General features: G+C 49.2%; 1 protein-coding gene across 1 annotated transcript in view; it reads right to left on the reverse strand.

Moving 5' to 3' along the window:
* Positions 1–7,550: 7,550 nt before the first annotated feature.
* The window catches only part of COL28A1 (collagen type XXVIII alpha 1 chain), a 65,893-nt gene continuing 60,964 nt past the window's right edge, over positions 7,551–12,479 (reverse strand). Inside the window, exons 34-35 of the mRNA XM_036759584.1 lie at positions 9,533–9,708; positions 7,551–8,257 (exon numbers count right to left, since the gene is read on the reverse strand). Of these exons, the coding sequence (XP_036615479.1) occupies positions 9,536–9,708 (173 nt within the window). The 3' untranslated portion in view covers positions 7,551–8,257; positions 9,533–9,535. The remainder of the gene's footprint in view (positions 8,258–9,532; positions 9,709–12,479) is intronic.

The raw sequence follows: 12,479 nt of genomic DNA on the forward strand, positions 1-12,479 counted from the left end.
TACAACAGCTTGTTCAGCCATTCCCCCCACTGATGGACATCCCCCCAATTTCCAATTCTTCACCACAACAAAAAGACCTGCTATAAATATTTTTGTACAAATAAGTCATTTTCTCTTTTCTTTGATCTCTTTGGGATACAGACCTAGCAGTGGTGTTGCCAGGTCAAAGGAGTATGTAGTTTCATAGTCTTTTGGGCGTAGTTCCGAATCGTTCCCCAGAATGGTTGGACTTGTTCACAACTCCACCAACAATGCAGTGTCCCTATTTTTCCACATCTCCTCCAGCATTTGTCATTTTTCTTTTCTGTCACATTAAACAATTTCATAGGCACAAGGGGGTACCTCATAGTTGTTTTAATTTGTATTTCTCTAATCAATAATGATTTAGAACATTTTTTATGTAATCTTTGATAGCATCGATTTCTTCTTCTGAAAACTGCTGATTCATACCTTTGACCATTTATCAACTGGGGAATGGCTCTTGTTTTGATATGTTTGACTCAGTTCTCCATATGTTTTAGAAATAAGCTTTTATCAGAGAAAATTGCTATAAAAATTTCCCCCATTTTCCTGCTTTCCTTCTAATTTTGACTGCATTAATTTTGTTTGTGCAAAAACTTTTTAATTGGGGCAGAGCCAAGGTGGTGGTTGGAAAGCAGGGACTAGCATGAGCTCCCCTCCAAGTCCCTCCCAATAGCCAATTTCCCCACAGGAAAGAAGGAGGAAGAAGGTAAAAAAAGGGGGGATGATAGAAGGGAGGGCAGATGGGGGTGGAGGTAATCAAAAACAAACACTTTCGAAAAGGGACAGGGAGAAAAGGGAGAAAATTCAATAAAGGAGGATAGGTTGGGAAGGAGCAAAATATAGTTAGTATTTCACAACATGAATAATGTACAAGGGTTATACATATTGATACACATGTGACCTATGATGACTTGCTTGACTTCTTAGGGAAGGTGTGTGGGAAGGGAAGAGGAGAGAAAATTTGGAACTCAAAGTTTTAAAAAATAGATGTTCAAAAACAAAAACAAAAAAGTTTTTGCATGCAACTAGAAAATAAGATACACAGGCAATGGGGCGTAGAAATTTATCTTGCCCTACAAGAAAGGAAGGGAAGAGGGGATGGGAGGGGAGTGGGGTGACAGAAGGGAGGGCTGACTGGGGAACAGGGCAACCAGAATACATGCCATCTTGGAGTGGGGGGGAGGGTAGAAATGGGGAGAGAATTTGTAATTCAAACTCTTGTGAAAATCAATGCTGAAAACTAAATATATTAAATAAAAAAATGAAAAAAAACTTTTTAATTTCATGTAGTCAAAATTATGTGTATTTCACATAATTCTCTCTATCTCTTGTTTGGTAATAAACTCTTCTTTTATTCATAGATCTAACAGGTAAATTTTTCCATGCTCCTCCAATTTGCTTATGATATCACTTTTCATGTCCAAATTATATATCCATTTTGACCTTATCTTGATATATAGTGTGAGATGTTCTATGCCTGGTTTCTGCCAAACTGCTTTCTAATTGTCAAATGGTGAGTTCTTGCTCTAAAGGGTTGGATCTTGGGGTTTATCAAACACGATAATACTATGATCATTTACTGCTGTGTATTGAGTACCTAATCTATTCTACCACTCTATTTTTCGGCCAGTATCAAGTTGTTTTGATGATTTCTGCTTTGTAACATGGTTTGAAATCTGGTACTACTAGGCTGCCTTCCTTTACATTTTTCCCCACTGATTTCCTTGCCATTCTCGAGCTTTTGTTCCTCCAGATGAATTTTGTTTTATTTTTTCTAGCTCTATAAGGTAATCCTTTGGTAGTGTGATTGGCACGGCACTGAAAAAGTAAACTAATTTAGGTAGAATTGTCATTTTTATTATATTAGTTTAGCTTACCCATATGTGCTCATATAATCCCTGACTTTGTTTGGGCAAATAGACTCTCCAATATCAAACATGGTCTGCAGTTATTTTAAACGGAATTTCTTTTTCTATCACTTCCTGCTGGGTTTTGTTGGTAGTAGGTGAAAATGCTGATGACTTGGGTGGGTTTATTCTAGATCTTGCAACTTTGCTAAGGTTGTTAAGGTTGTTCATTGTTTCAACTGTAATCCCTTTTGGAGCAGTTTTCCAATCCCCTTACCACCTCTGGGCAGAGTGCTTCAGAACTTCCAGCTTCTGTCATCTCTGACACTTCCAAGCCCCATCGAGAGTGTGGCTACTGTGTGTGCTCCAGGCCAGCACCACCTCAGTGTCCTAGACCTTTCCTAAACTGTTTTAGGCTGGAAGGATCAGATGTGAAGGGCTATTTTAAAGTGGTTTGGAGAGAAGTGGGGAGAGCTGAGCTGTAAAGCTTCCTCTATCCTGCCCCACCATCTTGGGCATAGTCAGGAAAGTGTGGCTTCAGTTACCCAGTGGTGCTGGGTAAGTCACACAACTCTCTAAGACTGTAACTAGGGTGGAGTGATCTGGGCTTTGTTCCAGGGCAATTGCCTTTGGAAGGGTTTTCCTCTTTTTCTGGGAACCCACTGCCTCTCCCCAAGTTCTCAATATACCTTGGTTTGGGAAATGTAACTTCCATCTGGCAATCTTCCCCCACTGTGCCCCTCTCTGAAAACCACCCCACTTCCTCCTCTACCCCAGGGTCACGAGATCAAGGAGGCATCGATTATGTTGTCAGACATGGAGCCAGAACCTTTTGCCAGGTATCACTGTGCCTAGTCTCCTGTCCTTTCTATGAAGGCCAGCCACGGGAGGTGGTGGTACTGGAGCAGGGAACCTTGGGCCTTCTCTCCCTGGGGTGCTTTCTCCCCTAGCCCAGCCACATCCTGCCCATGCTTCTTCTCCCAGAGGCATCTTCCTTGTCGTCTGCTTGGAGGGCTCCCCTTACCCCATCTTCCCTCCCCAGCCATCCCTGCTAATCCAAGCCCCTTTGCTAATCCAAGCTAGGCCTCCTCGGCATAAGTGAGCCAGACCCAGAAAAGGCCTAATAGAGTGAAGCCTTGGGCCTGGGATGGGTGAAGTGACCTCCAGGCTCACTCAGATGAGATCTAACTGCTCTGAATGGCTTCAGGTGAAGATTTTGAGGTGGGGTGGGGAAGGCAGGACAGGGAGGACCCAATGGCCAAGGTATATAAAGGTTGGGGCAGCTGGGTGGTGAAGTAGATAGAGCACTGGCCCTGGAGTCAGGAGGACCTGAGTTCCAACATGACCTCGGACGCAACACTTACTAGCTGTGTGACTCTGGACAAGTCACTTAAGGCCCATTGTCTCACAAAAATAACAAAACAAACAAGGTGTATGAAAGGCAGGAGACTTCACCTGGGATAGAGTCATTCTAAATTGTTAGAAATAGACCTGACACTGAAGTTTGGGGATCAAGGGCAATTTATTATTATTGAGGAATCCGAAGGAATCGGTCAATGTTCCTGGCCAGGAGAGGGAGGGGGGAATACAGGAGGGAGAGCAGTTTTATTCTGTTAGACTGACATAGATCGATGCACCACCAGCTCAGTATCTCCCTTCAGAGAACGGATTGGTCCCCTCCCTTCTGGCTTACAGTCTTCCCTATATACCCCCACATGCAGCTCCTTGGCATGTTCCTCCTCCCCCCAACACGCGTCCCATGTTCAAAAATGGCAGAAAACTCTTCCCTGTGGGTGTGTAAGGTAATATTTAATTAGCTAATTAAGCATGCTTGGTAGCCATTTGACCCAGTTTTCTCTTCAACCCTGACCATTATCCGGCGGTTTAGGCCAGTGTTGCCTATATCCAGAGTCTGTGGTTTTCAGAAAGCCACTAGCTATTCTCTCATTGACCGGCTCCATCTACCTTAGCTAATTTTTATTTACTTCTTTGTTCAAGCTGATGCTTCATTAATTATTCTGTGGAAACCCAACTTTCCCTAACTTTTTTGTTTGTTTGTTTTTGGAGGGGGGAAGGCAGGGCAATTGGGGTTAAGTGACCTGACCAAGATCACAGAGCTAGTACATGTGTCAAGTGTCCGAGGCTGGATTTGAACTCAAGTCCTCCTGACTCCAGGGCCCGTGCTCCATTTACTGCACTACCTAGATGACCCTTTCCCTAACTTTTGCTAATCTCTCACACAAAGATCTGCTATGGAATGAGGAGGAGTTTGGGGAGGGGAGAGCCATTGGGAGGGGGAGCTGCATTGGTGAGGGAGGGTCTTAACCCTAACCCTAAATGCCTCTCGACTCCCTTCCCTCCTCCCCTCCCTCACCGTCCTCTCCTCGCCCCCCAGTATCTATTTCCATCTATCTCCTCCTCTCTTTCTCTCATAACGCCTATCTTCCTGCAGCACACTGCTCTCCCATCTACACGAAGACTGCCCCATCACTGCCCTCCACTCATCCCTTTTAGGGTTTGTTCCCAACCTCTTGGAATGACCAGCATTAAGACCTGAGTTCTAATGTGACTTTAGACACTTTCGAGCTATGTAATCTTGGGCACATCACTTAACCTCTATTTGCCTGAGGACAGAGGAGATAAGGTTTCTAAAGCACTTAGTGGGTGCCTGGGCTGACAGGATGGCTGCTCTCTCCACCATCGTTACCGTCACTCCCCTGTCCCTTCCCCGGGTAGTGTAAGCCCACGAGGGCAGGGATTGTTCTGTCTGGGCTTTTCCCGGAACAATTCCTGGGCCCTCAGGTCTACTGCTATGGGCCCAGGCCAGGGCTTTCCAAAGGCTACCTGCCTCCCCGGTGATTTTCCAGTCTCCTAACGCGATCCTCATTAAAGGTGGACTAGTGAGGCTTTTGGTTTTTAAATTAGTAAGTCCTGGATATAATTTCCCATTTTTCTCTCCTGCCAATTGCGAGCCTCCCCAGCAGGTGGGAACGGCCATCGAGTTCCTCAAATGCATTCCTGAAAAGGTGGTCAGATTTTGAGGGAAGCGCACTATTTCTCCATTAAGCTGGTTGATTCTCACTTACTTTTTTTTTTAGAAACTGCCAAGAGATTTACTTTCCCTGAATAATGACTTGTTCTGTGACTGCTAAGGACCGTGATTGTCCAAGCTGCCACTCACCGTCCAGGTCATTGGAGCGTGCAGCCATCTGCTGGACCTTAGTTCACATCCCGAGGAGCGCATGATGTTCTCGGCCCCCAGGCCACGAGAGACTGATTTTTCTCTAGGAAAAGAGAGCTCGGGTCGCATGACAGAGGCCCTTGTTTCAGGCACCATGGTGAGTGTTGGCCAAAAGGGTCTTGGGAATCCCCATCCAAGAACCAGTGGAGCAGACCTCAGCAAGCCCTGGAGGCCAGCTGTCCCTCCCCTGCTCGGCTCAGCTTTTTCTTCCTCCCTAGAGACGTGGACCCTTCTTTGTGGACACAGAAGCACAAAGCCTGGCACCGTGCTGAGATGTGCCAGGCAGCTTGGCTGGAGGCTGCCCAGCCAATCATGGATAGGGGAGATGGCGCAGATCTGGGCTGCCACGCAGGCGGCCTCGGGAAGGGAGTGCGTAGTGACCTGAGCAGCTGCTGCTTCTTACAGGGTCAGCCCAGAAGTGGTGCTGAGCCGCTGCTCATCCGTCTGCTCGGCTGGCTCCAGCCTTTGGGCCCACTACTAGCTACCCAGCTTTAGAAAGACCTGGTAGCCATTTGGGTAGCCTGTCCGGTGATAGTCATGGGGAAGCCAGCTGCAGTTACATTTGCAATCACCAATAACCCTCCCCAGGCCCCATCACTGCCAAGACCAGACTGCAGAGCTGAAGAGAACACAGGGGTCGCAGGTCTCAGAGAATGAGGGTAGTGTAGTGGGAAAAGCACAGGAACAGAGATTTGGAGGCCTTGCTCTGCAGCCAGCTTGGCCACTGGCAGCTGGGGGGCCTTGGCCCAACAGTGGTCCTGGCTAAAAGAATCAATGGCTTAGGCTGGGCCCGACACAAAAGCCTCCTGCTGCCAGGAGGAAGCATGATCTGGCCAGCTTCAGGCTCTGGCCCCACCGCCCCTTTCTGGGTCCCCCTGCTTCTGCCATGACTTTGCTGTGCCATGCTCCCCCCAGACAACCCTCCCCGTGGTAGCATCACCGACGTTATAATGATTAGTCGTCAGCATTCATACAATGTTACTTCATTTGATCCTCACAAAAACCTGGGGAGGTCAGTGATCCTACAGATGTAGAAGTAAAGCTGAGAGATGGGCGGTGACCTGCCCCAAGTCACACAGCCTGGACTGTCTGGGGCAGCACTGGAACTCAGGTCTTCTCAAATCCATGTCCTACATTCTAGGTGCTGTGGCGCCACCTCGATGCCAAGGTAGGGGCAGGGGATGGATGGCCATTAATGACGTCCGGGTCTTCTGCTTCTTTGTTTTCCCTCTGAGTTGTGCACAAGGGGCTGCAATCGCCACCAGTGAAATGAGCATCCCCAGTGAGGACATTCCCAATCCATCAAGGGCTCACGATGTGGATTTGTATTAAATACAAACTGCTGACATTTGAGGGGTGACTGCTTTCTGTGCGTTGCTCCCCTTTCTGGGCCTGGTTTCCTGACCTATAAAATGAGAGTGTCTGGACAAGGGCTGCTCCAAGATCCCTTCCTGAGCTGGCTCCTGTGAGTCTGTGGATTTCTGTCTCTTTCCCCCCAAAAGGCTGTACAGTGGTCTGTGCTGAGCTCCCCTCCCTCCATGGTGACAACTAACCAGACTGCTCCAGAGAAGGAGCTCTGAGCCCCCTGCTCCAAGGTCTGGTAACCAACACCCTGCCTACATGGCTGGATCTGTGAGCTCCCTAGTGTGCGCGGACCCTCTGACACCCAAGGCAGATTGCAGCCCGTCCCTCCAGGCCCTCTCAGCCTGGGAGGCTCTTGTCCAGGCCCCACCGATGATCTTTCATGGAGGAGCCACCCCACAGCCTGGTTACATTCTATGGGCACCCATGCTATGCTTGAGTATTCCAACTGCTCTCCCCTTCGCTGAATTCGGCTCAATTTCCTGAGCACTACTGAATGGTCTGTGCTGTGCTAGACAATGGGGATACTATGACAAAGAGGGAGAAGAGTCCACAGGCACTGGCATTAGTCATGGCCAACAAATACGTATTTAATGTTCACACACCTTCAGGAGCATTGCCGGTGGGAATCCACCACCCTGGTTACTGATCTTGCTCTGATTAAATTGGAACTTGTTGGTCTGAGGACTGCTCCCCCCACCCCGAATATCTGGCCTCATTCTTAGGGCAGGGTGTGTCTGTTCCAGGAGCTGGCAGCACGCAGTGCCCGTCCCTGCTTCCTCTAGAGCCGGGGTCCCCGGTTCAAATACTCAAGTGAAGCCTCCCTTGAATTCAGAGAGACTGAAAATCAGGGTGGGAGAGATGGCGGGAATATTGGGGCGGTGTTCGCTGACAGCGTTCAGCACCAGTCTGGCAGCACAGAACTAGCCTCCCGCCCTCCCTCGCTCCCTCCCCACCCCACCCCACCTCCATCTTAACGCCAAAGAGAGAGAACCAAGTGCGTCTTTTGGCCTCCCTTTGTCAGCCTTCTCAACCCAATGGTCTGATTCAGAGTATGCTGGTCTTTCAGAGTTATGCCTCATTTTATTTCCTATAACTTCCAACAACATCCCCACAGTGGGTCCATGAGTCTCTAAAGGTAGGAAGGTGGGAGAGGGAGGGGAGAAACCAATGTCCCCCACCCTGCATCCCCTTCAGAAAGCTTTGCAGGGACAGAAAGCATCAGTCAGCACCCCCACCCCACCAGGTGCACTCTGGAGGACACGCTCGCACGTGCACACACACGCACACAGACACACACACACACACACACACACACACACACACTTTGGTTTCTTTCCTGCTAAGATAAGACAGCATCTGTCCCAAGAGAGTCTTTTTTTTGACCAAGGGGAACTTTCTCAATACCAAGCCGTTGACCCCATAGTCATCTGTGGCCCCCTGCTCCTCTGCTTGGCCACATTCTGACTATTACCAATCCCTGCTCTCCAATTGGGGAGAGATTCCAGGCTGGAGTGAGAGGTGGGAAGGGGAGGAGGAGGGACCAGACCCAGCTCCTGGGACTCTGGATTTGCGAAGTTAGACAGAAGCTCGAATAGCTTGTAGCCACATGTCAAGAGAGACACACATCGGCTCAGCAGGAGGGTGACATCAGGGGAAGCAAGCAGGCAGACGTGCAGGAAGGAGGAACGTAGCATCCTCTGGTGTGTGGGGATGACCCGTCTCCCATGCATCCTCACCAGGAGCCTCCTCACACTCCTGAGAAGTCTTCTCTGGCCGAGTGCTGGAAAGAAGGAAGGGGACAAATGCTTGCCAAATGCCCACTAGGTGCCAGGCCCCGGGCTAAGCACTCTTAATGTGTCTTATCTCATTTGATCTCACAACAAATCATCCCCATTTTGCATTTGAGGAAACTGAGGAAGGAAGAAGTTAAGTGATGTGCTGAGGGTCTGTGTTGGTAACCAAAAATGGGCTCCTTAGCACTTAGTCAACAAGTGCCCTTGACTAGTTTGGCTTTTTCCCCTGAACTGAATGCTGTTTGTATGTTGGGTTGGAGTAAGCTTGTCGGCCCCTTCACCTTGCTTCCCTTGCTTAAGCTGATGGAAAGAACCTGTGCTTTCCTGGGCAACCCCTTCACCTTGCTTAAGCAGATTGAAAGAACCTGTGCTTTCCCCGGCGTACCTTACACCCCCGCAGAAGCCGGATGGTTAAAAACAGCTTCCGTTGGAGCCAGAGGCTGCTACAGCTACAGCCGCAGCCGAAGCTGAAGCAGGAGCTGCCGGTAGCAGAGCTGACCTACGGGAGGAAGCTGAACAAGGACTTGAGGCCAGTGGGTGATCTTTTTTACCATAGAGGGGGAAGCATGATTTTGCTTTATACCATCATGCTTCTCTGTGGCCTCCTGGTTACTCTTGTGAGGTGTACTTATTGGGCCTGGAAGCTTTTGATCAATATATCAAAATGGGGATGCTGGTTCATGGGTTGGTTACTGTGGAGCCTAAATATATGCTTTGATTCTTCTGCCTCTTATCTTGAGAATTTCTTATATCCAGCGGTTCCGAACCTTTCAGACATATATATGATCCTCTTTGAGATTATAAACTCTGCCCTCCTAATACAGGGTCACACAAGCTACTAAGAGGGTGGGGCCCAATCTGAACAAACCAAACAGAGCTTTGGAGGACTGGGTGCCCAAACGGAGATATCACAGTGGAAGTTCAGCTATCAATGTCTAGGGGAGCAGGAGGAGGGGAGGGCCCACTTCCACGCTCTTCCTTCCTCTTCCAGAATGCCCATGTGGCCCCAGTGGCACTTTGGGCATCCAATTCCAATGTAACATGGGCTTCTTTCTGCCTCACACCCAGAGGGCTCCAGTAATTGGGCACCCTGGGGTGGGGTGGGGTCCAGAGAAAAAAGAGTCAGGGACGGGCAGGGCCCAGAATCCTCTTGACCAAGACAAGACCATCCTAGTTGTGAGTGGGCCAAGAGCTCCAGGCTCCCTGCTGGGGTTGTCTGTTTCTAGGCTGGGGCAGGGTGGCAGAGACCCAGGGACACTCACCGTTCATCCTTGGACGCAGGCTTTGCGACATTCCTGTTCACTGTTGAACCGGTTGCTGGTGCCACCGCAGCCACTGTACCAGAAGCGGGCACATGCATCCACCTCCTTATCATAGTACCACCGGACGACATACTCCCCACAGTCTCCCGGTCTCAGGGCCTCCAGGCACTGGGGATCTAGGGGGCCCCGAAATGCAGCAAGTTAGCTGTGAGTTTCCTCTATAGACCAGGAGACGGAGGTAGGCCATTGTCCATTTTCTCAGGAAGACTACGGGAGGAAGCAGCTTGGCTCTTAGTAGGGGGTTTAAAAGGTTGAATGCAGAGATGGGGTACTTGGTGAGCATAAGCTAAGCCGCAAGTGGGTCACTCAGTCCCTTCATTAGCTCAGCAAGGGTTTTGAGGGCTTCTTGTACACTGAGCACAGAGTGAGTGCGTGGGGTGTGCCCACACAGGAAGGCTTGGAGCGTGACCAAGGTTCCAGTCTGGTCCCAGTGTTTGTTTGCTAGCTGCGTGACCCTGGGTAAGTCACCCCACTTCTCTGTGGCTCAGCTCCCACCTCCATAAATAGTGCTGATTAATTACAATATTGGCAGACTCTGCCTCACAGGGGGTAAATAAGGAACCCCCTTACATCACCATAGAGATGGAGAAAATGCTGATTTGCTCTTCCTAAGGACCAAGGCATTGTCTTGGAATTGGGGTCCCGTGAGTTATTCAGAAACGAAGGGACAAGAAAACAAGCATCTATTAAGTGTGTCAGGCACTGTGCTACGTACTTTACAAAATGACCTCACTGCACCCACAACATCCCTGGGAGGGGGCGTTATCATTGCTCCTGTTTAGAACTGAAATGGAGTCAGACAGAGATTAAGTGACAGGGCCTGGGTCATAAAGTCATTAAGTATCTGAGGCCAGATTGAACTTAGGTCTTCTTAGTTCCAAGCCCAGTGCTCTGTCCTCTGTGTCATCTAGCTGGGGTCAGAGTTAAGAATCTGGTAGGGTTAGGGGTAGAATAGGATCCAACAGAGGCAGCTTTCTGCAATTGAATACAAAGGGTAAGATGTCTGGGAAATCACCTTTGGGCCCATTCCAGTAGAGCCCAGGATGACAGGCCCCTCATCCCGCTCTCGCCTGGCTTTGATTTCTTCTGCTGAATCTCTATACTTGGGAGGCCTTTTCCTTTCACATAAATGGGAGTCAATATTATGAGTCAATATTCTTTAGAGGGAAATCTATCAAACACAGCATTCTTAATGTGTTAGGGTCTGGTGATGCGTTCAAGCAACTGTGGGCCATTAGCAGTTTTGGGGAGGCTGCTATCGTCCCACTACAATTTATTTATGGGTTAGAATTAAGGGTTCACTTTTGTAGTGCAGGGATTTGTCACCCATTAGTTAGTGAGGAAGAGCAAGCTTCTGGTGTCTGAATCTGGCTGTGTCATTATAACTTTCTAGGTATTCAGTAGTCAATAAATATTTGCAACTTGCAGTGACAAGTCGCACAGTTTCTGGGGCTGTTTCCTGCCCATCAGCACCTGGGCTCTCACTTTCTGTCACTTCTGCCTTGTCTCAGATCACCAGGCCCACATGGCTGCAGATGAAGCCATGTGACTCAGACATGATTTTCTCGGACATTTCTTTGCTCATACATTGTAATCTTGGGTCCTGTGGACATCTCCCAGGCAGGGCCTTTTGATTCCACTCCTGGATCTAAGCTGTTTCGTGGGCTCCATGTACTTACAGTGTTACTCCATCTAGTTACAGTGGATGAATGCAGTGATGTCTGTCTCCCCGTGGCCTCTGCTATTTTCCTGTGAAGTGTGTCTATTCCAGGAGTTTTTCTGTAGTTTTTACCTTCTCCATCCTCTGCCCTGACAACATCTACCAACTTTCTTCTTCCTCTTTGACAAATGTATTCATCTTTCCATAGCTGTCCTGGGCCGATGGGACTTTGTAGGCTCTTATTTGGAAATGCCTAATTCCATTCTAATATTCCGAGAGCACATTAGGAAGATTATTATTAACAAGTTTAAGCCATCTGTCTGAGGCTTGGGTTTGGCAACAGGGATAGTGGGATCCAAGTCCAGCTACCCCAGGGATCACTCCAACCTCTGTCTGCAAAGCCAGGAGGCAGAGAAGTCCTCCTCATGCTTCATCAGTCCCTGCTTTGGGAGGAGGAGAATCAGGACAAGAAATGCCCCGTATCGGTAGGGAATGTTTGCTACGGTGGACCAGGGAGAAAGTCTAGGGGGCAACTCCCCGCTGAGGGAGACAGGAATGAACCTGGTTCAGGGATGGATCCTAATAGTGGCTTTGACAATGTGTTGGTGAAGCACCTTCCCAAGTGATGGGGCAGGAGGATCTGCCAGTCCCCCATTCTCTGGGAGCCCATGTTCTGTGTCATCCCACGGATAGGAAGGTAAAGCAGCGTCCCGGGGTCCAAGAGCCAGCCACGAACAGAGCTGGCCCCCATAGCTGTTCCTCTGATGACCCCAGGATCACCTTCTCCATGGTTCTAACTCCCCCCCACTTGGAGGCCAAGGCAATCTTGTTAACAATGAGAGCTGTCCCAAGGGGATGGATGGGCTGCTTGAGGACACATGGGGGGGGTCCTTCCTGGGGTTTTCAAAGAGGGGCTGGATGTCCCTTTGTTGGGGATGATGTTCACATACGGGCTAGACGAGGGGGCCTCAGAGAGATTTTCTGGTGTTCTGGGAACCAGTTCCCAGGTCTCCTAACCTCTTGGCCCCAACCCAAGCTCCAGCCCATGAGATTTAGAAACCAGATGACAGCTGCCTGCTCATCCCACCCAAGAGAGGAGAGATGAATGCTCTACTCCTCCTCCCAATCCCACGCGGGATGAGGGAGTTTAGAAGGTTAGCAGGAATGTTGGCACTATTAATTATTTTATATGTGAGAAAAGGGAGGATCCCGCGATCAGCCGCCCCC

This window comes from Trichosurus vulpecula, chromosome 5, assembly GCF_011100635.1.
Source record: "Trichosurus vulpecula isolate mTriVul1 chromosome 5, mTriVul1.pri, whole genome shotgun sequence".
NCBI lineage: Eukaryota > Metazoa > Chordata > Mammalia > Diprotodontia > Phalangeridae > Trichosurus > Trichosurus vulpecula.